At 35.8% G+C, this 27,414-nt stretch overlaps 1 protein-coding gene across 1 annotated transcript in view; it reads right to left on the reverse strand.

Moving 5' to 3' along the window:
* LOC148944496 (uncharacterized) overlaps positions 1-27,414 on the reverse strand; it is an 82,508-nt gene that overhangs the window by 29,937 nt on the left and 25,157 nt on the right. The window contains 6 exon segments of the mRNA XM_089100626.1: positions 3,413-3,629; positions 5,049-5,200; positions 10,586-10,825; positions 19,817-19,932; positions 24,221-24,446; positions 27,085-27,302. Of these exon segments, the coding sequence (XP_088956752.1) occupies positions 3,413-3,629; positions 5,049-5,200; positions 10,586-10,825; positions 19,817-19,932; positions 24,221-24,446; positions 27,085-27,302 (1,169 nt within the window).

Below are 27,414 nucleotides of genomic sequence, written 5' to 3' on the forward strand. Positions count from 1 at the left end.
TAGTATTTTGTACAAGGGCGTATCAAAGATTTTTGCTCAGGGGAGAATTTTTTCTTTTTTTGGAGGGGGAGGGGGGTGTTCTACATAAAAATTCAAAAAATGTATTCAGAATTTGTCTACATGCATTTTTGTTATGTTTTTACGAGTTCGGCAAAAATTCCATGGGGCGATCAAACCTGACCCCCCCTGGATACGGCCATGATGTTGTGTACTCTTTAATTTTAGGTTTTTATATCAACCTTTTTAGCAGTTTTATTTTAACTGCCTATTCGACCTACAAACAAGATATAAGTAAAACAGAAATAGGACAACCCCTTTAATATTTAGTTGCCTTTTAGCTTAGAACAAACAAATATATTTATGAAACTTATAAAAGCTTTTTTAATGGGTTGAATGCATTTTTAGGTCCGATCATTTTTGATCATATTTTCTGTCAAATTAACTGACAACTACATTGAGATTTGTCAAATTTTAGAGAACATAGAATTGAAATGAAATAGGCATCCTATGTTTTTCTTGTGACTCGTGGCTACTGCCTATCATCTAATTTGGTCCTAGTCCCATTTTAGTTGGCCGGGCTAATTATATATCACCAAGGGTTTTGAAGACTGATTTTCAAAAGCCTTGGCCATAGTCAAGACCTAGTAGAAAAACCCAGTGACTCCTTTAATTTCTGGTTTTTAAGATCCGTTGAGGTTGAGCTGTTATTTCTCTTCGAGTCTTATTAAAATTAAATAAAAACAAAACAAGTTTTTTTAAACTGAAAGTAAGAAGCAACATTAAAGCTTAAAACGAACAGAAATGATTCTGTCTATAAAAGGGGCTGTCCCCTCCTCAACGCCTTGCTCTTTACGCTAAATTTTTTTATTGTTTTTGAAAAATAGCTTTCTGAGAAAGAGTCTAACTTTAGCGTAAAGAGTGAGGCGTTGAGGAGGGGACAGCCCGTGTTTTTTATTACTTGTTTTTTTAATCTAATTTTGGAACGTTTTTGAATTTATGCAGGTTTTGATTTTGGCTCACTGTACATGAATAGTTAAAACAAAATTTGCATATTAATTTTACTTTTATTTGGTTAAATGGCATTCACGAAAGTTGTTTTATTTTATTCACAAACGTTTTTATTAGTAATAAATATATGTAACTTACGAATTAACTTACGTAACAAACTTCTATATTCATATATTTTTAATACGTATATTAGGGAGTAAGCCCCCTAGTCAATACCTCGCTCTTTACGCTAAAGTTCGAATTTTGTTCCAATTCTTTAAAAATGACCACTTAATCACAAAGGCCGTTAATTAGAATAAATAGCTCTTATGAAAGTACTAAACAATTTTTGGCTTGAAGTGCGCGGTATTGACTAGTGGAGCGAACCCAATCATATACTTAATAGTTTCTTTTCGTTTTAAGTTTTAATGTTGCTCCTTACTTTCAGTTAAAAAACTTCTTTTTTTATTTAATTTCTGATTTTTAATGATTGTTCGTTTTTTTAAAATAATGCTGGGAAATCCGGCGGCCCCGTCATAAAAATGTCCCTTCCCCCATAAAAACTTCCTCCATGGAAAGATCCTCGCACATAAACCCCGACCCTCTCCCCCACTTCCAGAAAAAATCCCGCCTGAAAACGTCTGTGTACTTCCCAATAACCAATTCAATATGTAAACAATGGGCAAAGTTCATAACTTTCAGCCCTCTCCCCGGGGACTTTTGGGGATTAAGTTATCCTAAAAGACATATTTATTATATTTTCGACCATGCTGAGCAAAATGGCTATCTCAAAATTTTTAATCGGGTGACTTTGTGAAAAAAATTAGCGTGGGAGGGGGCCTAGTTGCCGTCCATTTTTTTTATCACTTAAAAATGGCACTAGACACTTAAATTTCCGTTTCAATGAGCCCTCCCATAATATTCTAGGACAACTGGGTCGATACGATCACCCCTGGGAAAAAAAACAAATAAACACACATCCGTGATCTTTCTTCTGGCGAAAAAAATACAAAATTCCACATTTTTGCAGATAGGAGCTTGAAACCTCTACATTAGGGTTCTCTGATACGATGAATCTAATGGTGTGATTTTCATTAAGGTTCTATGACTTTTAGGGGGTTTTCCCCCTTTTTACAAAAATCAGGCAAATTTTCTCAGGCGCCTAACATTTGATGGGTAAGATTGTTATAAATAGAAAGTAACTTTCTATTGGTATCAAAATTTCATTTTTTAGAGTTTCGGTTACTATTGAGCCGGGTCGCTCCTTACTTACAGTTCGTTACCACGAACTGTTTGATATACCGATGGACAGTGAGAACAAAAAGAAGGATGAATATTCATAATTCCGATATATGGCTCACTTGAATTGTTCGAGGGCTAGCTGATTATGAAATAGCTGATTACGACAGCAGGTCATTTTTACATAGCCGACAACAAAATAGGCTAATTCATTTTTAAGTTTTATCAGGCCCATGGATTCTCTACACATCTTAAAGAATAGACTTAAAAGCCAAGAAACATAGTTAGTAGTTACTGTCATATTCGACGAGTAAAATTCAACAGTTAAGACAAATATACTTGTATCTAAGGTAATTCTTGGACTTTTGCTCAGTAGTTTTTTTTATAGGCTATAGTAAAAAAAATGTAGAAAATATTTCGTTTACGCTTATATTTAAGGATATTAGAAAAAGAATTGAAAAGACAATCATTTGAGGCACTTTCTGTTTGTTTCAAGTTCACTTCATCACACGATGTGACTTTAGCTGGTTTAGTTTTCATTTCTTCATTCATATAAGTTATTTTTTTAAATATCCTTTTTCGTGGGTTAAATATAAGCCAAGTTATCGAGAGCATTTCAGAAAGGGTTAAATTGCGGCTGGATCCAACCAGGTGTAATGTTGGGTGGGTGGTGAGGACAATCCTATGGATAAAGCCTGAGTACTGCTAGTGTCACTAGGTATTGGTTCTAGTCCCTTTTACGAATTGCCACCACCTTGCCTAGGGATAAGTGTTACCAAAATTTCATTTGATCATCACAAAAGTATCCATGGTAGAAATTTGTTATTTTATGTTGGTAATCATTGGAAATAACGCAGTACCCTCTTATCAACATCCACCTACACGTACACTCTGACTCTCCCAAGTATTCAAAGAATTCGAACTAAAAATAATAGATCAGTAGAGACTGCTAAAAACTGGTTCAATCAAATTTTAGATTAAAATAATGCTCTTTGAACCAATCTCAAATGAACAAGGAGAGAGGAGGAGGTAAATTGATACTCGTTTTTATATAACCGTAAAGTATCACCTTGTTTGACATTTTCTACGTAAATCAATTTTCGCAGGAATTTAATCTACGCAACCTATGAAGTGAGTCATAGATTAACCTTAAGCTACAGGATCTTAAAAGTAAAGATTAACTTACATTGTAGTCTCCAAGTGTCATCATTAACAAAGCCATCCATGTTGTGGGATAGTTGCTAAAAAACAGTAGGTCTTTCTGTGGATGTGGCTTGTGTAGGAAGAAGAATGCCTGAGAAAATCCAAAAAGGATAACAACAAATATTATAGCAAATGTCAACATGTCTCCTGTTATCATTTTGTAGATCATGGTCACGAACGGTCCAGTTAGTTTCACAGCCCTGTAAACAAGATCAATTACTTTTACCTAAGTGAAATTAAATACAATTTTTTATGTATAATAAGGTGAATAAAAAAAAAATAGAAAACATAGTTTCTTTCAAGGTTTTGCATATGCCAATAGTCCCTAAATATTGAGCTTTCGTTGGTATTTAAAATTAACATTGAAAACCGGTATCAAAGTTCAAATTTAGCCATTTATTAACCCAAATACATACACATTTATTTGACTACACCTGTAGAACGCTAAGCTCGAAAGGACCCTAATTGTCGTCTATGGACGACGGTTGGCAAAAATATGGTCAAGATCATGGGGGGGGGTATATTTCAGTCTGGTCTTCCTATATATTGAGGCTGAGACTTCAACTAGATGTTTTGGCTTTCTCTTTCAAGCTTCCATTTTAATTTTAATTAAATAGAATAAAATAAAAAAGAATGCTAATAGAAGGGAGCTATATAACAATACTATTGGCTAAAAGAAAATAAGTTTAGTCAAGTTTACATACAAACAGACAAAACAGCTATGATTTATGCGTATTTCTCATTGTACAATTGTTGATCAGTTCCTAGTGCCACTTGTGCTGTCTCCTTGACCACTTTTGGCCGATATGCTTTGGTACCATAATCAAAACGATTATTCATGGGTATTAACAAGGGTTGAGGGGGAAACACCAAGCGTCTCCGTCGAAATTACGCCAGCTTAATGTATACAAGCTCGAGGGAAACCAGAAATGAACAAAAAGTGGAAAACTGCGTGAAATTGTGAAAAAATACAATGTGAAATTAATTATTCTCTCTCCTTTTCCCCTCTACACGCTTCCATTTAAAAGATTCAGGCTTTCATCCACTGTTTCTTTTAAAAAAAAAGGGGGGTAACCATATCTTGTTTCTAAAAATAATTCTATTTAATCAAACCCTGATTTTACATTTTCATAAATTTTGTATATATTTGCAGGATTTTTGAACTTATTGACATAAACCAAGGGGAAATAGAAGCGTCTGCTGCTGGGATAGTTTTAGATGGCCTAAGCAGTAGCAGTTTTGGCGGCAATTTATTGTAAAGAAATATATGCATAAAAAACATCAAGAAACATATGTACCGTATGAAAAAAGATTTATCAGCAGCACACTAATGTAGAGCGATAAGTTGTGAGTAGCCGTCGTAATAGTTTCACTTCTCTATTTTGAATCTCTTTTTTTAAGCCTATTTCAAATTGTCTGCTTATTTTTAGTTTATTCCCTTGCTCTTTTATTCTGACCTGCTTTTCTTCTTTTAACCATTGTCATCCAAAATCGATGCTTTTTTCTTCTGAAAATATCCCTGGTCTGTATTAAATTAACCCTGTCCTAATTTAACTTTCTTTTATATTTAGGATAATTTTGATAATAAGTTCCTTCCATTAAATTTATAAATACTTTACCCAGCAAAGAACATCAAATAAAACCAGGCCATAGGAACAGCAACAACCAAAATGCCATCTTCCAAGACACGAAGTCCAAGTAAGCGACAAGGCACAGATGCCAGCATTAAAATATTTGAAAAAAAGAAAACCACTTTTGGAGGACTTTGGGCCTGAAAAAAAAGATTGATAGTTAGAAAATAGCTACGGACAGTTAAAAACAAAAGAAAACGGAAGATACGGGAATTGGAAAGTATTACATATAAGAGCCTAAGTCAAAGATCAAAATTGAATTTACCGAGGGTTTGAGCTTAAGGATGGTCGAGGGTTTTGCTAGATACTTAAAGAAGGCATAATTTTATTCAGCTTTTTGGTTTGATGATTTGCGACGAAGATTTACTTCCTTTTTTATTGTAAAAATAAAGTAACAAGGATAGACTGACTTTATAATTTACCTTTGACCACCATAATTACTGTTTTTCCAAAGTAATTATTAATCATGAAATTCTTTTGCTATGGCAATGGCAAAAGCTTCATAAACATACTCTTCGGGTACAATAACTACTCTTAATTTTATTATAATAAAATTATAGCCAGATTTATATGAAATACGTTATACTTTTTTTTGAATGCTTCAGTACTTTTTTTTATTTTTACTATTCACTTTTATAAAACTCTTTCCCCTTGATCTTCCCAAGATCGAAGTGAAATTGTGTTAGTTTTGCTTTGCGAAAAATAATGCCGATAAACAGGTGCTTTTTCCCCTATCAACTCAATAGAAACTCAATTTTTATCCCTATTCTAAGAAGAATAATTTGATCTATTTTAGTAATCACTTTCGTTTTGCGTAGAACACGAATGGCGCCTTATTGTTATCGTGGAAAAAAAAAAGATTTTTCTTGTTGTTCAAGCCAGAGGCTGTAAGTTTCATGTATAGGGTGCACCACCATGGTGATTCATGCCATGGTGGTGAACCACGACGGTATGCTTTTAATTTCAACCCCACTTCCTTTCAAAAGAATTAATTTTGGGTTAGAATTGGCCGAGTTTCGCCCTTTACAAAGCTTCAGCTACCACTGCAGCCATAATAATGGGGAGTGAGGTAGCAGCTTTCTCATTCTAATTGATTCAAACTCTATTCACTTGAAATTTTGTATGCCTGATTTAAGTATAGTAATCACTATTTACTTTCCTTAGAAAACAAAAGTGAAAGCAAAGTTTCTGATTTCAAATTCAAGAGCCAACATGCATTATGTAGTCCATTAAACTGAAAAATTCATTTACCTGTCCAAGTTTCAATTTAGCTTATTCTCTTAATAAGTGTGTGTTCCTCTGAATTGAATTTTTAAGGGTAGGTAATATAGATTTTTCCCCAGACTACCAGGGACGTCGTTTAAGGGTGGCAAGGGGGGGGGGTAGTTGCCCCCCCTAATAATGTGGCGAAAAAAATATTATACGTCCCATGCCCTTTGACTGTCCAGATATGGACCCCTCTTTCACCCCCCCCCCCAATAAAAATGCTGGAAATTCGCTCCTGCAGACTACTAATATAACTAATTTACTAATATTGTTTTTTCTCAGATCTTTTTCGCTGGCATTTCTCCCTTTTCAATGTTGTTACACCTTAGCATTTCTGACAGCATTCTGCTGTAATTTTTATAGGATTAGAGGAGCTGTGTTCATAGTTGAATCTTACTCGAATTTCTCTTCTCTATTACCTAACATTACTGAACAAATGAGTCGGACCGAACTGACAATTAAACAAATAAATAAAAATAAAACGCAGAATAAATCCAAGCCATTTCTGCGGATAAATATTAAAGGAAATCTGGTTTCATCAAGCAAAGTGGCATTTAAGCCGGCAATTAAAAATTTACTAAAATGAATAAATATTACAGACTTCATTATTATTATTATTTTATTACCCATTTTTAAACATACAAAATGTTGTAAATGGAGTACAAGAAAAAGAAAAAAAAGTAACATCAAATAACAACAAAATATCCGAAGAAAACTCAACTACAGAAAAACAAGATTAAGAACATTCCTACGAAAAAAAAAATGACAGAATTAAGTTATTGCGACATATAATGAAGAGAGGCTTGGTTCAAACGCCTTTGCAAATCGAGCACGGCGATTCAGTACAGCTATAAGCGGGTCGCCTATACCATACTTCAGAGATATATTCGAATTCCTCATCCGAACTGGAAGACGAAGCAGATACTTGCCATATCTGTAGAAAATAGACCGAATACTGCGGCGATCAGACGAGGTAAATATTTTCCAAAATGGAGATAGGGCTAGCACAAGTGGCAAAACAAAAGCGTTATACACCCTTACAACTAGAAAACGGTTAAAGTGGCACTTCATTGAAACGAGAATTAATCGTATTAGACGAAGACTTAATCGTATAAATTCCGAAAATAACATCAACTGGTACACTATCTTTAACGTGGCTATTAAATACGAGAGCTTCACTCTTCTGGGGATTGAAAGAAAGACCTATGTTACCTTACTCCTTACTCAAAACACGGAAAGTCTCTTCGATGCCTATAAGTGTTCTACTCGCGTTCAAAATGTCGTCGGCATAATCGATCAGTGAAACATTGAGACCTCTAAAGATACATGTAGACTGAACCGGTTCTTGCGATGAAATAATACTATTATTGATTATCGGTGGTGATGTAAGTGCTTCTTGGCGTATTCCTTTCTCTACGGGTATAAGACCAGAAGATAGAGTTAAAGCATTAACACACGGTACATTTACACGCGCTTTTAAATTACTATACATATTCCTCAGTGCCCGTATAATAGACTTATCCACGCCACGCTTCCGAGCCGACAACAATATCTGAGGGTGCACACCGGAGTCAAACACGCGGTTGACATCGTGACCGGCAAAATATAAAGCCGCATTTGAATCATCGGCGTCAATCAACAAATTAGCAATCGTATAATGCGCGTGTTCTCTACTCATTTTCTACTTGAAACCAAATTGGTTATTAGGCGTGTTACATGTAGCACTAAGCCTATTTACAACAAGCAATTCAAATAACTTGCACAGTATAAGCGCGACAGTTATCGGGCGGTAAGAAGAACACTGCCCTCCGTCATTTCCCTTTTTTAATACAGGAGTAATATCACCCGTGCAGAATAGGTCTCGAACAATCCAAGCACTACAAACCATTCGATCCAAAAGACAAAGGTGCTCCACAAAATTCTGACATCCTGCTTACCGACACAATCCGCACACGCTATCCACACCCCGCGACACCCTCTTCTTCAGTTTCGAGAGTGCCTCACTGACTGACGAAATAGACACAACAAAACCTACTTCTCGTTCACATTCCGCAAGACTCGCATCGAGCTCAATAGAAAATTCATTTTCCAGATCAGCATTAGGCGATGAAAACTTGTTCGTAAAATATTTAACCCACTCACTCTCACTGAGCAGAACATCATCTGATTCTTTACGTTTCTTCTTTTTTAGGAATTTCCACATGCGATCGGGTTTCTTGCTTTATATATTTACTATCACATTCAGCAATCATAGCACGATGTATAGCGAGGGTTTTTGCGAATTTTCGCTAAGTAGATAATCGGATGGAGTTCACTATACCATGCCTTGGTCGGTCATTATCTATCCACACTGACTGACGAAATAGACACAACAAAACCTACTTCCCGTTCACATTCCGCAAGACTCGCATCGAGCTCAATAGAAAATTCATTTTCCAGATCAGCATTAGGCGATGAAAACTTGTTCGTAAAATATTCAACCCACTCGCTCTCACTGAGCAGAACATCATCTGATTCTTTACGTTTCTTCTTTTTTAGGAATTTCCACATGCGATCGGGTTTCTTGCTTTATATATTTACTATCACATTCAGTAATCATAGCACGATGTATAGCGAGGGTTTTTGCGAATTTTCGCTAAGTAGATAATTGGATGGAGTTCACTATACCATGCCTAGGTCGGTCATTATCTATCCACATTCTTAACCAGAATTTCGCATCCACACAGGCATTTACAAGATCCGAATTATCGGACCAGTGGGGTATTTCCGAGCCAATCCGAACACAACAAATGGGTACAGCAGCCTTTTCCGCGCACTGCAGGGCATGAACTATTTCGATACAGTATATATTGATCAGTACTTGTTTTTCACTTGCTGCACCTGAAGAAGGTTTATGAAGTTGATTGTAAGGGACGCGAATTCTTGCTAAAATATCGTGACATACCTGCTGGTACAAGGGGGTATTAATTTTATCCCACATAACTTTCTGATGCCATTTTATTCCACTGGGTAGATCAGGGTTGTAGTTTGAAGATGTATTAGGTGGGAAAACATAACTAACTGGTAAGTGGTCAGATGCGCTGATAGATGTATCCACATGTGACTGGCATAGGGGAACTGGTTAATGTGAACACATTATAAAATCAAGAGATGAAGTTGCCCCAGAGTTATGCACATACGTGAAATCGAGATCATTTTCAGGGGGGTTATATGCAGGGGGGTTACCAGGTTTGAACCCCCACCCTAAAATTGTGTCTGACTCGTAAAAATGTAGCAAAAATGCATATAAACAAATTTATTGATGCGTCTTGTTTATGTTTTTTGTAACCCCCCCCCCAAAAAAAAAAGACCCTGTGAACAAAAATTCTGGATACACCCTTGTTCACTAACAATATCTATTCGTCAAACAAGAAAATACGCTCGGTGATCGCATGTACTTAGAGACAGAATTTAAGCATTTTTTCCATTAATTTGAGTTTGATTATTGTACAGCAATAGTTCTAAGCGACAATATTCGAGACGATTGGTCATTACTGATAATGTTATATTTAATTTTTTTTTGGTAATTAAAAGAGATAAGGAAGACAAATCTGCCAGTGTTTTTGAAATGCTTGGTTAAGGCGAAATACCACCACATACTGACTCGAGCAACTTCATTCTGAAAAATTTCCATAAAAAAAAGACATCAAGTTGTATGCTTGCTAAAGGGTTTTTATTTTTCATCATGACTTAGAGCTATTGATAAGTAGTCATTGATATATCTATAATATATGGAGTTACAGAAGAAATAAATATTCCAATTTTTGTTTATAAATGTTTAATCAAGTTACAACATAGGTACAACTTGATCAAAATTTACGAAATGATCGGCCTAATTTTAGTTAATACGGAGCGACTTATTGTGTGTCCTCATCAAAGGTGTATGACTCATAGATTTCATGATTGAGTAGGAATAGAATTAAAATTAATGACTCAAGTTTATTCTTATTATGGTGATATAAGTAAACCTTAACGCTTACAACAACCGCTACTATTACGATAATTGTTACGTTGCTGAGAAAAAAAAATAATAATCTTCGTTTTACTTTGTACACTTTATAGTGTATTTTTTTGCTATTTTGAATAAACTCTGTTTTTAATCCTATGCTAAAATGTATTTGCAAGATTTCCCAAATTGTTTAGTAGGCATTTTCGTAAGTTTTTTTTTAACCTGACCTTGTGCAGCCTTTATTCAGAATATTGCAAATAATACAACTTACCATGCCTTTGAGAAAACTCATAATGCCTTGATTTACAATTTCTAAGCCAAGCTGAAAAATTAGGTAGGCTACTGAACTAAGTATCACCCCAAGTTCACTGCTTAGACGAATATAATCGTAAGTATCCATCTGGTCAAATGGCTTCATTGTTGGCTGTGTCTTAGTTGGTCTAAGATAAACTGCTACACTTAGAAATAAAAGGTGAATGAAATGAATAACAAGCCGCTTCATGAATTGGTTCTGGAATAAAAATTCAAATGCTGTTAACTTTTAGTTTTCCATGCTCCTTTACACACTTAATTTTTCTTCCTAAGTTTCATGAGAGACATTTTTTAATTTAAGAAATTCAAAGAAAAGGTATGTCACATCACACTTCGTATTTATATTTTATGACTGATATTGTCTGAAATAAATATGGTTTAAAACATGGAATAAATTCTTTAAAATGAGTGTCATATTGAAAACCAGCATGATAATAAAAATATTGATCATTTTAAATAATCTCTTTTTTCTTTCTTCAAAGAAACAGTTGATAGGCTATAATTTAGTTTCAATTTTGAATTCTCAATAACAGACTAAACTGCCGGCAAACTAATAAAGTCATAACTTCAGACTTGGCAATTTAGCGATTACATATCTTTCACCATTTGAAATAGTGTTAGCCATTCCTTTAGTTATGAGTACATTTTTAGTACCTTATCAAAAGTTATTTTATTAATTCCTAAGAGGTAAACACAAATAAATAAATTTTCAATAAGAAAATTATAATTAATTTGGTCTTCATCTAGAGGGCAAATACAAGTGAATCTAGCTGAGAGGAGGAATAGGATGTTGAAGACTCTGTGGTTTCAGGGGGGGGGCTGTCTTCAAATAGATGTTTTTATTTTTTACAAGAGACACAGTGGCTTCCGTGGGGGGGCGGGTGTTTTCCCCTAGATTTTTAGCCCCACTCCCTAGATTTGTGGAAATGCCTTTCCTCGGGGTATTCTCATTGAAAAGTGCCTTTTCCTTGGTAGCATTAAAAAATTACCATTAAAAAATCGCCAGATTTTGTAAAATATTATATAAAAGAAAGACAACCACCTTCCCCCTAAATCATCATGAATTAAAGTCACTGTTCAGACAAGCCTTGGAAGTCAGGAATTCCCCCATTGGATTCGGTTGTCTGAATGAGCTCAGAGTGATAACACCTCTTTTGCGCCGAACTTATTTGATAGCTGTTCATGGGCGGATTTAGTGTTTTGATGTGAATTTAGTTGGATAAAGACAAATAAAATGATGAATTTCTGTTTGTCTGTTGGTAGCTGTGGTCGAAATCCTGCTGGAGATATAGCTGTTAGCTGTGGCTTAATTAATGGCGTGGATTACAGCACGTTGCTTCACATGGATAAATAAAGGAGCCAATTAAGGTAGGGGTATCTGTTATATTTATATTTGTTGAATCTAAGATGGTCCGAAAGAACCATAAACACGCTGAGCGGTTTTTGGATATGTCAAGATCTTCTGGTGTGTCCTTGGCGGATACTTTGAAGTCCTTGGCTGATAACTTGCTGGAATTCTTAGCAACAGTTAAAGATAATGCTAAAACCCTGGCGGACCTTACTACGAGTAGGAAGGGAATGGAGGGTCGGATTTCTAAGCTGGAAACTGTGATTCAGGACTCTGTTAAAGAATTTGCCATCTTAAAGCCACAGGTGGATAGAGTGCAATCAGTTAAAGGTGATTTAAAGCTTCAAATGCACGTTTTGAGTTATGAATGTGTGAGTGTAAAGGCGTAGTTGGGCACTATGAGGCAAGTGCTTATGAAAGCTGAAAGTAAAGAGACCAATAAGGATATACTATTTTGAGATGTTTCGGCTAAGGATAGTAATGATGCAAAAATCCTTTTTGAAGATATTGTTTCACAAGGACTTGAAATGAGCGTGAATCCCGAATGCTCAGTGTTGGAAGTTAACTCAGTAAAAAAGTTTTTGAAAGTTTCGGTAAAAACTAAGGAGCTTAAGCGAGAGATCTTAATGAATGCGGGGAAACTTCGTGTTAAAACAGTGGCGAATCAGTCGAACATTAACCTAACTGATGATGTTCCGCAATCTATGCGAGAAAACGTAAAAAGTTGTTTGCATTCTGAGATAAATTGCGCACATGTGAAATACAAGGCCTTGATGCATGGGTCATGAAATCTGTCCCACCCTATTTATGTGTTAAACTTCACCAACATGCAACGCCGGATAAATTCTCCCTTGATGAGATACCAAAACTAAATATACTGCTGAGATTAGGACGTAGCTACGGTGGAGCTGGGGGTGATATGGAAACTGGACAGTAAAAATTGCTTTTCAGTGGAGTGAAATGAAGGATGCTGGACAGTAAAAATTGTTTTTCGGTGGAGTGAAATGAGGGATAAAACTTTGTTTTTATGCTTGTGAAATTTAATAGTAATTATTAGTGATATGAAGTAGGTCTGGTGCAGCATTCTGAAGGGATTGTGATCTAATAATGGTGTTAGCCACAGTTCTTGGGAATCTGGATGTAATGAATAGTTGTGTGATTATAAAGGATTTTTTTTTCGTTCCGGAGATTGTAATGCTTAGGAGCGCACTCGGGTTGCCAAGATGTTTGCGTGGGGAAAATGGTTATGAATATTAGGGGAAAAATTTAACTACTTAAGAGAAACCCTGTTGATTTTTATGCTAGGTTAGACGTTGTGTTGAGAGAAGGGTTTGATATTCACCAAGCAATCTGTGATTTGACAACGAATGTTGGAAATGGAGACAAAATGAATAAACCTAGGAAATATTTTGTACTGTTTGCTGATGGTACGAACTTTGCAGCTGCGGAGCGCACCGAAGCTCAGCTTTTAGGGACACTGAGTAATGATATGGAAAAGGGGAGAAAAGGCTAAGGCCAAAAGGCTAAAGGCTAAGGAAAGCAAATCACCGAGAATCTGGTTTCGTTGTCTGGGGCAGATCGCCTTCATATTTATTACTCCTGGTTACAAGAGCTTACAGTAGGATATTCGACAATAAGGCACCAGGAATTAGTGAAATACATAGGTGTAATAATCAATGAAACATTAAGTTTTTAGAGCATGTACAGCGTATATCATCGAAAGTAGCAAGCAATATAGGCATGATAAGGAAGCTAAAGCATCAGTTCCCGGAGAAAGTTTTGAGTCTTTTTTTCATTAGTCCATCCTTATTTACTATACTGCTGTTCTGTTTGGAACATCTTATGTTCACCTGAAACCTTTGCGTGTTCTCCAGAATTCAGCTGTGCGTGCTATTTATGGAATTGATAGACTTGCTTCAGTTAGAAATATTCATCCGAGAATCCATATTTTACCGTTTTCAGGGTTTTGCTTATTTTATAGGCTTCAATCAACTAATGTATGATATTATTAATAATTAATTAAAAAACTTTTTCCACAAAAGAAGTTTTTCAAAGAAAAGTAAAGAACTCAATTAAACAAAAAATTAGCAAAAATAAATCAAATCAAACAGTTCGAATACAGAGAATATAGAAGTTCGTTACATAAGTTAATTCGTAAGTTACGTATATTTATTACTAATAAAAACGTTCGGAAATAAAATTAGACAAGTTTCGAGAAAGCCATTTAACCAAATAAAAGTAAAATTAATATGCAAATTTTGATTTAATTATTCATGTACGGTGAGCCAAAATCAAAACCAGCATTAATTCAAAAACGTTCAAAAATTAAATAAAAAAAACAAATTTTTTTAACTGGAAGTAAGGAACGACTTTAAAATTTAAAACGAACAGAAATTATTCCACATATGAAAGGGTCTGTCCCCTCCTCAACGCCTCGCTATTTACGCTAAAGTTTGACTTTCTCACAACTTTTATTTTTTTTTTAACAATAAAAAACTTTCGCGTAAAGAGCGAGGCGTTGAGGAGGGGACAGCCCCTTTCATATACGGAATAATTTCTGTTTGTTTTAAGTTTTAACGTCGTTCCTTACTTTCAGTTAAAACAAACTTGTTTTTTTTATTTAATTAATCAACCAAGCGTGAAACTACCACAAATCAGCATCGATAAATAAATCAAACCCTAAACGAACAGAAATTACAATAATTAACCGAGTCAAACTCAAAACGAGCAGAAATTAACATATGTTCGGCGCAAAACCCCTATGCCTTCCCAAGGCCAGAACAAAATTTGTACTTTACTGAAAAAATATATAAATGTTTTTACTTCTATAACTTTAATAAATCAAATAATATAAACATTTTGATTACTATATATCAGTTTATGTATATTAAACTGACAATGCACATTCATTCGTATTTTTTCAGTTTTATATAGTTTTATATTTTCAGTTTTGTTTTATATTGACATTGTCTTTTCAGGGAAAAAGAAAATAATACTTTAAATCTTTTCGTTTTTTAAGACCATAGTTTGGCCTGGAAAATATTGATTGGATGTGTTTTAGAAAATGGTGAGCGTGAGAGGGGCGTTAGTCGCTATCCAATCACTTTGAACTATTAAAAAGGCACTAGCCCTTTCAATTTCCATTGAATGAGCCCTTTTGAAGTTCCTACGACAACACTTTCAATAAAAACTTTATATACCCCAGGGCATAACTTACAACCCTTGCCGTGAGAGCAATGGAGGGAGGGGTTGTCATCCTTAAAGACCTAATTTCCAAAATTTTCAACTACGTTGAATAAAACGGCTATCTAAAAATTTGTATTGGATGTGTTTGGGGAAAAGGTGGGCATGAGAGGGGGGTTAGTTGCCCTCAAATCACTTTCGACTATTAAAAACGGTACTATCCCTTTGAATTTCAAATCCAATGAGCCCGTTTTCAAGTTTCTACGACCAAGATTTCAATAAAACCCTTATTTGCGCCAGGGCATAACTTACAATCTTTGCCCGGAGGGTTGTGGGGGAGTGTCCTCCTCAAAAATATATTTTCTATCTAGAAATCAACTACGCTGATTAAAATGGGTATCTCGAAATTTTTATTGGATGTGTTTGGGGAAAAGGTGGGCGTGAGAGGGGGGTTAGTTGCACTCCAATCACTTTCGACTATTAAAAAGGGTACTATCTATCCTTTTGAATTTCAAATCAAATGAGCCTTTTTTCACGTTCCTACGACAAAGATTTCAATAAAAACCTTATATGCCTCCAGGGCATTATTTACAACCCTTGCCCTGAGGGTTGTGGGGGAGTGTCCTCCTCAAAATTATATTTACTATCTGGAAATCAACTACGCTAAACAAAATGGATATCTCAAAATTTTGATTGGATGTGTTTGGGGTAATGATGGGCGGGGGGGGTGGCTATTTGCCCTCCAATCACTTTCGACTATTAAAAAGGGCACTAGCCCTTTGAATTTCCAATCGAATGAGCTTTTTTAGAAGTTTCTACGACAACACCTTCTTTAAAAACCTTATATACCTCCAGGGCATAACTTAAAACCCTTGCTATAGTGGTGGAGTGTCCTCCTCAAAAATATATTTTCTATCTGGAAATCCACTACGCTGAACAAAATGGATATCTCAAAATTTTTATTGGATGTGTTTGGGGGAGCAATGGGTGTGGGGGGGGGGGGCTAGTCGCCCTCCAATCACTTTCGACTATTAAAAAGGGTACTAGCCCTTCGAATTTCCAATCGAATGAGCCTCTTTTGAAGTTTCTACGACAATGCCTTCTATAAAAAACCTTCTATGCCCCCAGGGTATAACTTAAAACCTTTGCCCTGAGGGTTGTGGGGGAGTGTCCTTCTATACATATTTTCTATCTGGAAATCAACTACGCTGAACAAAATGGCTATCTCAAAATTTGGGGAATGATGGGCGTAGGGGGGGGGGGCTAGTTGCCCTCAAATCACTTTCGACTATTAAAAAGGGCACTAGAAATCTCCATTTCCAATCGAATGAACCCCTTTTGAAGTTTCTACGACGACCCCTTCCATATGAAGTGCCCTCTAAAGGAAAAAAATAATACATTGTACATTGTGCCAACATCGTTCTTATATGCCCTCAGTGCATAACTTAAAACCCTTACCCGGAGGGTTATGGGGGAGTGTTCTCCTCAAAAACATATTTTCTATCTGGAAATCAACTACGCTGAAGAAAATGGCAAACTCAAAATTGGGATTGAATGTGTTTGGAGCAATGATGGGCGTGGGGGTGGCTATCTGCCCGCCTGTACCTTTTGACTATTAAAAAGGGTGCTAGAAATATCGATTTCCAATTAAATGAGCCCCTTTTGAATTTTCTTCGACGACCCCTTCCATATGAAGTGCCCTGGTCTAAAGGAAAAAAATAATACATTGTACATTGTGCCAACATCGTTCTTATATGCCCTCAGGGCATAACTTAAAACCCTTGCCCTGAGGGTTGCGGGGGAATATCCTCCTCAAAAACATATTTTCAGTAGAATGCTGATATTGAATTCTAAGGGTCTATGTTCCTTCCTGTGCTATTTGGGGCCTTTACGTTTCATGGCACCTTTCCAAGGCAGATTACCAGACTGATTATTGATATTGTTATCAATTGCACATGGAAACAGTTTGACATGTTTGGGGAGATTACGTTCCTTGGCACCATTTCAGAGTATGTACTTATGGATACCTTCCCAGGCCATGTGATTAAACACGCTTTTACAATCGGAATTGTTTGATCAACATTTGCAAATGGGATAAGGAATTCGCAAATTTGACACTATGAACGATATTAATTAATGTTTGAATAATAGGAGCGTGATTGATTCTAATTAGTGATTGGATCATTTTTTAACAAGAAATCTCTGAATAAAATATTTTTGGAGGGATGGGAGAGAGTTTTGCTTGCCTTTCATTGGTACCTTTCCAAGCGAGCGGGGATTCCCCTCCGGCTCCTAAACATTGCAAAAAAGATAACAATATGAGTGGGGATTCCCCACACAAGTTTTGTTTCAACTCCAGGTTTTTCAACCAGACTGTTTTTTTGAGCTAACATATTTTTTTTAGGAGCCAATCAGAGACCTCGGAGCTTGGAAGATGGAGAAAAAAAAGGGTTAAAGTGATTAGCAATTACGAGCGGGGATTCCCCACTGGTTCCTGAATTGCCTTACGTTCCTTGGTACCTTTCCAGAGCATGTACCTTTGGATTTGAGAAGATTACGTTCCATGGCACCTTTCCAGAGCATGTACTTGACGATGGAGAAAAAGGGTTAAAGTGATTAGCAATTACGAGCGGGGATTCCCCACTGGTTCCTGAAGTGCCTTAAGTTACTTGGCGCCTTTCCAGAGCATGTACTTGACGATGGAGAAAAAGAGTTAAAGGGATTAGCACCTACGATCGAGGATTCCGTACTGGTTCCTGAATTGCTTTATGTTCCTTGGTACCTTTCCAGAGCATGTACTTGACGATAGAGAAAAAGGGTTAAAGTGATTAGCAGTTAAGGTAACCTCAATGGCATTTGAACAGTGTTGTCAATTTAAAATAGAATTTAACATTATAGTATACTAAAAAGTTGATACTAAGAGAGATGGAGATGGCAAGAAAAGAATTTTAATAATGGATAGCTTTACTTCTTCGATGTGTTTTGTATAATACACAAGTGGCGTTTGAACAGTGTTGTCAGTTTAAAATATGGTCTAACGTTATAGTATACTAAAAAGTTGATACTAAGAGAGATGTAGATGGCAAGAAAAGAAATTTAATAAAGAAATTCAGAACAATCCATAAAAATCCTTACAGATCAAGTAGTGAGGTATACATGAGTATGACACATCATCGATCATAAGCACCAACGACCCTAACCACCAGGGACTTCAACCCTCCATAGGTCCCGTTTCGATTACTATTGAGCCGTATCGCTTGTTTTTTTTATTGTTTTTTATTACGTATATGTTATTACGTATATGAGGGGGTTCTCCCCTTAGTCAATACCACGCTCTTTACGTTAAAAGATAAAAAAAAATTAATTCACAAACCCCTGAACCACAAAGGCCGTTTAATTAGAATAGATAGCTCTTTTGAAAGCACTAAAAAAACTGTAGCGTAAAGAGCAAGGTATTGACTTGGGGGAGAACCCCCTCATATACGTAATAATTTCTGTTCGTTTTAAGTTCTAATGTTGCTTCTTACTTTCAGTTGTTTAAAACTTGTTTTTTTTTTAAATTTAATTTCTGATCGTTTTTTAAATAATGCTTGGAAATCCGGCGCCCCCTTTATAGAACTGTCACTTACCCAAAAGAAACATCCTCCACGGAAATATTCTCCCGAGTAACCCCCTCCTCCAGCCCCCCCCCACCAGAAAAAAATCCTTGCTGAAAATGTATGTATAGTTCCCAATAACCAATACTATATGTAAGCAATGGGCAAAGTTCATAGCTTGCAGCCCTTTCCCTGGGAACTATGGGGGATTAAGTCATCGTAAAAGACATATTTATTAGATTTGCAAGTATGCTGAACAAAATGGATATCTCAAAATTTTAATTGGGTGACTTTGAGAAAAAATGAGCGTGGGAGGGGGCCTAGTTGCCCTCCATTTCTTGGTCACTTAAAAAGGGCACTAGAACTTTTAATTTCCGTTCCAATGAGCTCTCTTACGATATTCTAGGACCACTGGGTCACTACGATTACCCCTGGGGAAAAGAAAAAAAAAAAATAAATAAACACGCATCCGTGATCTTTCTTCTGGCAAAAAATGGAAAATTTCACATTTTTGTAGATAGGAGCTTGAAACCTCTACAGTAGGGTTATCTGATACACTGAATATGACGGTGTGATTTTTATTAAGGTTCTATAGCTTTTATTGGGTCTTTTCCCCTTTTTTCGAAAATAAGCCAAATTTTCTGAGGCGCGTAACTTTTGATGGGTAGAACTAAACTTGATGAAACTTATATATTTGAAATCAGAATTCAAATCTGATCTTTTTGATGTATCTATTGGTATTAAAATTCCGTTTTGTAGAGTTTCGGTTTCCATTGACCCGGGTCGCTCCTTACTTACAGTTCGTTACCACGAACTTTTTGATTATTGCTGACGTCGTAAATTTCAACATGTTTATAAAAACAATAGGGAATACCTCCTTTTTTAACCTAAGTCCAAAAAGAAAATGAAGGGAATAGATAATTGACCATTAGTAGGGTGATCAACGGCTAAACTTAATATGATTAGCCAGTCTTCTAATTCTGAAATTAGTAATTTTCCCTTCTCCTTTCTGTTTTTGACAATTGACTGGTTTAGCTTTATAGAAAATAAGGAGCTGACCAACCTGAGCAAATGTTTTCCACTTTTCCTCCAATAGTCTTTGGATAATGCCACCATCTAACATGTCAACATGCTCTTCTTTTGTACCATTCAGAATTATCATAAGTGCACTCGACCAATCTGTACACAATAAAAACGGTTAGTATTAAGCGAATACAAATATGCAATAAGGGGCGTACCCAAAAATTTACATGCTGAGAGGAGGAACAGAATGTTGAAAGACTCAACTTCTTTTCTGAGGGAGGGGGAAGAGTATTTCTATACTTATAGGTAATAAAACCCAACGTGTATTTGGATTGTCTGAGTACAAACAAAGCAACGAAAATCCTATCGATTACAGAAGTGCACATTTTCTTGAAGTATTTGCAAAGTTTAACCATTTCCCAAAAAGTGAAATGTGACTATTTGAACCATAACATACAAAACTTCTCAGTAGTATTTAGTATGTAGTTTTCATAGCGTTGAGTAAACTATTTGGTGGCAATTGGGTTCTTTGGGGGAATGTGGGGGGGTTTAAAGCCCCTATCAGGTCTATTGCAACCCACGGTATACTCCCATATGGAAGTGTAAAACAAATTTAGAGTTGAAGCCATTTTGATTGAAGCCAGATATATTCTTTTAACGTTTAAGTTCATGCAATTATATTTGTAGACTAAGTGCTTATAATTATTAAGAATAAATTCACATAAAATAAATCTGATATTTGAACATGACTTCGCGTCAATATCATTTCAGCCTCCTTTTTTGTGTACCAAATTTATTTCATTTTCATGACCAATAATTTGTCGGCTAATCGATTAGCTGCCTGATTAATTGCCATATTTTGTACCTCTGGCCAAAAAGAGACTATTATGGACAAACAACCCCTCAATTGTTTTTCATTTATTGTTTTTTGCCTCCTATGTCATCCTGAATCTTTAAATTCTCTAAAAACTCAATCATTTTCATTCGATATGACGCTCTCGTCGCTTTCGTTGATTTCGTTGATACTCTTAGTACTGCAGCAAGAACGGAGTCTGAGATGCTTCTTAAGGAGATCGTAGACGTTCAGTTTTATTTTTATTATTCTTTTTTAATGATTATTGCAAAATCTTATATTTGATCTGTGGAATATATAAGGATATGAGAAACATCTTTTTGCATTGGTAATATTACACTGAGAGTAGACTTATGTTATGCTTTATTGCTATTTGCCTTGACTATAAATTTATTACGTAATTAGATACCAGATATTATAGAAAAATATATATCAAATTGCTAGTAGGTATCTAGCATGCTTGATGTTCTGTTTCTTGTTTTTTTTTGTTTTTTTTTTATTATTATTAATAAACCTTATCTTAAATCTCATTAACAATCATAATTTGGTATTCTTTTCTACAAGCTCTTAATCTCAGATATTCTGAAGCGCAAAACTGTATCGGCCTTGAAGTCTATCTCATTTTCATATTTCATCTGCATAGCTATATACATCTAAAATTTATCTGGCGAAAATTCCCTTCTTAAAAATTTTTGATTGGGTTATTGTCTAATGAGAAGGAAAAGCCTATTTCTAGTGATAACATTGCTTACTTTCTAAGGAGAGTTAGGGGTAATCAGAATATTTCCGGTGAGCCACAAGGCATGCCAGTCTGGAGTAGCTAAGGATCTTGAAAACTATTTGGATTTGTTACAAAATGGACCCAAGAGATTCTGCCACTGGGAAGTTTGGATATTTATTAAAATATTTAGCTGAGTAAATTAAATGATAAAAACATTGTCAATTCCAAATGCGCTGAAAAGTTTATGTTTTTACTTTGTTATACAGAAAGATTGAAATGTCTTAGGTTTGAAAGTGAAAGTGTGTGGATATTAGGACATAGAACTTGTCCTTGAATAGCTGTAAAATACAACATGACCGCCCTATGTTTTCATTTTAACTCTGAAAAACTTTCTTTTTTTGCTTGCGAAAGCACAGGTTGGTTGCCCCCCCCCATTGCCTTTCCTGGCTGAAGGGCCATGAAATAGAGATCAGCACCGCGGGCAGGGACTGTAAAGTCCAATGCCGTATTCTTTACCTTTTTGCAAACAGTTTGTGGTAACGCACTGTAAGTAAGGAGCGACCCGGCTCAATAGTAACCGAAACTCTAAAAAACGGAATATTGATACCAATAGCTACACCAAAAGAATCATTTTTTTTATACTGATTTCAAATATATAAGTTTCATCAAGTTTAGTCTTACCCAGCAAAAGTTACGCGCCTGAGAAAATTTGCCTTATTTTCGAAAAAAAGAGGAAACGCCCCCTAAAAATCCTAGAACTTTAATGAAAATCACACCATCAGACTCAGCGTATCAGAAAACCCTAGAATATCGCGGGAGGGTGCATTCGAAAGGAAATTAAAAGTTCTAGTGGCCTTTTTAAGTGACCAAAAAAATGGAGGGCAAATAGGCCCCCTCCCACGCTCATTTTTTCCCCAAAGTCACCCGATCAAAATTTTGAGATAGTCATTTTGTTCAGGATGGTCGAAAAACACATTAACTATGTCTTTGAGCATGACTTAATCCCCCACAGTCCCCGGCAGAAGGTCTGCAAGCTATGAAATTTCCCCAATGTTTACATATAGCATTGGTTATTGGGAAGTATACAGAAGTTTTCAGGGGAGATTTTTTCTGGTATTTGGGGGGGCGGGTGTTACGTGGGAGGATCTTTCCATGAAGGAAATTTGCATGGGGGAAGGGCAATTTCCCAGCATTATTTAAAATAAAAGATCAGAAATTAAATAAAAAAAGCAACAAATAAAAAACATACTATTTTTGTAAAATGGTAATTTAACACTAACGATTTTCCCCTACCTTTTTATGTCAGGAAGAGTTTTGATTTGAGTTTGAGAAATGCATTTTCCATTATATAGGGGGCAATTTTGTTAATTTTATCACTGAAAATATAAAAAAAGGGCATTTTTCAATGAAAATAATACCAAAAAGGGTATTTTCAAAGTCTGCTGGAAGGCCAAATGAAATCCCCTAATCGATGCCAACAATAGAGAGCGATGTGGATATTTAAACAGTAAAAAGTACTTGATGCTGGACAGCTACCATTTAGCTGGTACTCTCTTACTGACATTTTTATCATCAGCTATCAATCAATTTTCGACGGATATTGACAGTTTTGCAAGTTTTCAGTATTATTTGGGGTTTTCTTTATATTTTCAATATTATTTACCCCGAATAAACAAATATAGCAAAAACTTAGTTTTTTTCTACGAGAAAACGCGAGGAATTAGTTTCCTATGAGCAAAGTATGTAAAATATAGAAGAAATATAAAGAATTCAAACTGGAAAGATTTAATCTTGATTAATAATTAATATTATAAAAGAATTTAGCAATGAAGAAAATTTACCCCCCAGGAAGTGATCCCACTGGAATACAGAAGGCAACTACTCAATAAATGCAAAATAAACACAAACTAAGAGACATTTTTAGTCATGGAGAAGGCAAGAAGAAGAGTTGAAGAAGAATAAGGATATACACAAACTGACTCACAGGGCTTCCATGCAGTAAAAAAAGGGTTTTCACTAAAGGGTTTTCTGGCCTTTTTTAACCGGGTAGGTGCTCATTTTGATCTAAACTTGGCTTGGCTTCTAACTAATTCTGGGGCTCTTTAAAAAGAAATAAATAAAATGAACGATATTATAGTACCAACCTGCATTTAAGGTAAAGCGGTCATTGAAGGTTTCAAGCAAAAGTTAAATCTCAATGGTTAATTTAATAAACGTTGTACAGTTCTGGTTCTAGGGAATGGGGTAAGGAGATGTGGAGATAAGGGATATAAAGGTAATAAAAGGAAAAAATGTCCCTTATATTCTTCTGTCTTTACAATCGACGACTGTTTTCCTGGTGTAACGATTTCAGCAATTAAATATTCGATTTTTAGTTATCTTTGAATTTCTTGGGCTCTGAAATATTCCAGCTGCTGCCTCGGATTTTGATCCAAAGAGGATTGACCACAGCCTAAGTATATACGTACAGTAATGAACGTTTCTTTTCAGAAATGGAACACATCACAGGGCCACAAAGGGACGTGGTCAAGAGAGTGAACTACATATCTTTTTCGTTCCCACCGCTAAAAATTCGTCATTGTTACGTGCGAATGAGGAGCAATGAAAAATGTGCGACAGGGAATGTGTCCCGAAACTCTTCAATAGAGAAGATAGGGACGTACGTGACTGTATAATTCGACCCAAATACGAAGAACCGACTTTATTTTATTGATATGAAACCCAATTAAAAGAAACAACTAGGCCTACTAATAATAAGATCTTCTCAAAGATGTACATGGAATAATCTGCGCAAATCCAGCCTCCTAGAATAATAATTTGAAAATGAATTATAAAAATTTTGAAACCTCTTATATTAACAATGTACTCACTAGTTTCTCCGTCGGGTCTAATCGTATCTAATGCACTTAAAGGATAAGCAGAGCAGGTAATGTTGGAGTAGCGCCAAAATTCCAGAGCAGAAAGTTCCATCATTTCCAGAAAAATTTGAGCTCTCGCCATTTCACAAGCAAGAGCTAGTGGAGTAAGGCCAGCCAGATTTATTAGTGTTGGTTTAGCTGGTCGCCTTGGGTGACGCATGGCGTAGGCGTACATGGACTGCAAATAAATAGAATTAGAAAAATCATAGGTATGCTTATACACAGACAATATCCCTAGTGTACCTATAGGACTTTTTTTTAGGAAGGGTAAGCCAGCAAAACTTCCCAGAAACAGAAGCAAAGTTTGGAAAATATCATGTTTTGGCTTCACCAATTTTTTGGGGCATTTCATTTAATCCAAATATGAAAAATGTTGCGAATTTCGTATATTTTTCAAGATCTCAAGCGATTTAGACAAAATTTTCGCTTTACTCGAAAGCTATTGTACGATACTCTACTGTTAATTGCAAAAAAACCGTCTGAACAACAAATGTCACTGTACTTCCTTTTCATTTTCCTCGGCTACAGATTTCACGCTGAATTTTTTAGGTTATTAGAACCTTTGCATTTTTTCCTGGCTGAAAGGGATGTATTTTTATAATGTTTCTTTTTTATGCAGTCACAATAGGAATTACTTTACAGACATTATTTTTTCTTCATTATAATCAAAACTTCAACTTACGTTCCAACTCGGTCTGGGAGGTCTTTATTCCTCCCGAGCTCCCATTTTCCTGTAGACCTGATGCTGTCATACAATCTGCTAATATGATATATTCATTTTTTAGAATCATCTGAGCCTTTGCAATTTTGCTTGGCTGAAAAGCGGATAAATTTTTGGTTAGGACAAAAATTACTCTTGAGACATACATTACAGTTGAAATTTCCTCTTACGTTCCTGCTAGTCTCTGAGAAACAAATAATTGTTTTGAGTTCTATTTTACCCAGGCTCTGATGCTAAGGTAACACAACCCGGAATATTTTAATATATTCCATTAAAACATACAGCAAAAGGATCTAGTTTCTACTCAATGTTTCTATTGAGTGTAGAAGTTTGTAATAAATGTTTAAAAAAACAAATTTTTAACTCAATTTTGGTTTAAATGGGTTTGATTGAATTGAAAATCAAGTATTTTGCAGTAGGCATCAAGACATGGCTAATTGTAGGAAACAAGCCAAGACAGATAGTCCGAGTAATTGAGAGGCAAAAATATTTAAATGGCACGGATATAATGGTGGGAGTAAGTATGACTCTCTTATTGGACAAGTACTGGTGTGTTAGTTTTTGGAAAAACTTCGTTCACTTTTTCGTATTTGTCAACAGATATTTACTTATTTCACCAATGGATTCCTTTTTTTTCTTGTCAGCTTTTAAAGGTGATTGTGTTTTTAATAAGGCTTTAGGCAAGTATCCTTATTCCAGTGCAGCTAAAAATCTCAAAAGGATTCATTTGTGTCTACAAGATAACTTAAAATTAAAACTAACGGAACCTGCTGAACGCCAAAACCAGACTTAATGAAACTTAGTTCAAGAAAACTTTCTTTCCGTAGATTGCCGTTACGCTCAATTTTGTTTTAATTTCTGACTTCAGCGACGTTTTAAATCTTATGACTTTATTTATAGAAGTAGAGAATGAGAAAAAGCAAGAAATAGGTTCTCAAGATTTTCGGTTTTCCTAGATCAATGAAACTTTCTGTAATATATCTAAGGCAAAAATTAGGTTCTGTGAAGGTATTCTCAAGCTATTAACTACAACTTATTCCTAGAATTATCCAGGGCCAGATATAAAGCTTTGACGCTTCTAGGCCCAAGTGTTTTGCCGCTCCGTTTTGTTAGATTCTCGGGGAAATCCCTGGAAATTTGGGGATACTGGAAGAACTAAACAGAACAGAACTGATGAGCCAAAATTAATGAATGAGATAGGTGATACCCAACTCTCAGCTGCCATTCCTGGGAGATATCTGACAGTTTATAAGTGGCCTGGCCATGGAATTCCTGTAACGTTTTAAAATCTCTTTTGTGTGAATAGGCAGTGCAGCGGCGGGGTGCACCTGACACTTTCACGATAAATCACATCAGTTCAGTTTTTGTTAGTAAAAAAATCACTCAGTAATAATTTATTGCACCCACTGGCATTGTGTGCCCCTAGGCCTGGGCCAAGTAGATCTATTGGTAAATGTATGCCTAGAAGTATCAGTGATATTGTATCGCTAAGCTCCTATTTCCAGAGCAGGAACTGGATTGACGCAGTAAAAGGGTAAAGGTGTGGAATTGTAAACAGATAGGCTACGATTATTTAACAGGCGTTGTGTTGTGTGACAATTTTTGCACATTCTAGACACGAGCCAGTTCTAACAATCAGTTCTACCTTCTGATACAAGATCTAGTTTCTAAGAATCTCAAGATTTTTCCCAAAATGTTTTAAGTAATCTCTTCTCGCTTAAAGAAGCTGTTAGAAATTGGAACTTCTTACAGAAAGAGTGTTCGCATCTTGAATGCCGAAATCATCCTTTAACAAACAGCTACTTATTAAGAATAGTAGTACGTTTACGAAATTTTATTGAACTGAGACAGCTGAGCCTCGATTCCTCAAGAAGCCATTCTCACAAACAATGCTTCATGAATAATATAATAGACAAATGTGTTGTAATCTAAGGCTTTTAAGCGCTGTTTAAATAAGCTAAATAAATTTAAATTTTCATGGGTCTTGAAACCTAATAATGGATTTTAAACACCTTTTCTGTCTGGAAATTTAAATACTGCAGCAATTGGCAGGTTGAATTATGTATGAAGTAAGTTTCCCTCATAGCGTACATACCAGTTTGTCACAAATAACAACCATGTGAAGGACCATATTCCCATAAGTATCTCTAGCATTCGGGTCTGCCCCCTTTTCAATCAGCATATTGTAGGCAGTTTCGTTTGCGACACAAGTTGCCCAGGCTAAAGGAAGCTCTCCGAAGTAGGCAAGTCCTTCATAACTTGTGTTTACTGCTGCTGGGCTAACTTGCTGATCAGCCGGCTGGAAAAATGTACCTAAAAATGAAGCAGTTAAGAAAGTAATAAGGCACAGATATTCGACATTTCAAGGGTTGTATGAACATCCTAAACGTCCGTTCGTTTAAACTTTATGTTTAGCCTGGTTTAT

This window comes from Artemia sp. Qi Xiang Cuo, chromosome 14 (assembly GCF_049724085.1).
Source record: "Artemia sp. Qi Xiang Cuo chromosome 14, ASM4972408v1, whole genome shotgun sequence".
Classification (NCBI taxonomy): Eukaryota; Metazoa; Arthropoda; class Branchiopoda; order Anostraca; family Artemiidae; genus Artemia; species Artemia sp. Qi Xiang Cuo.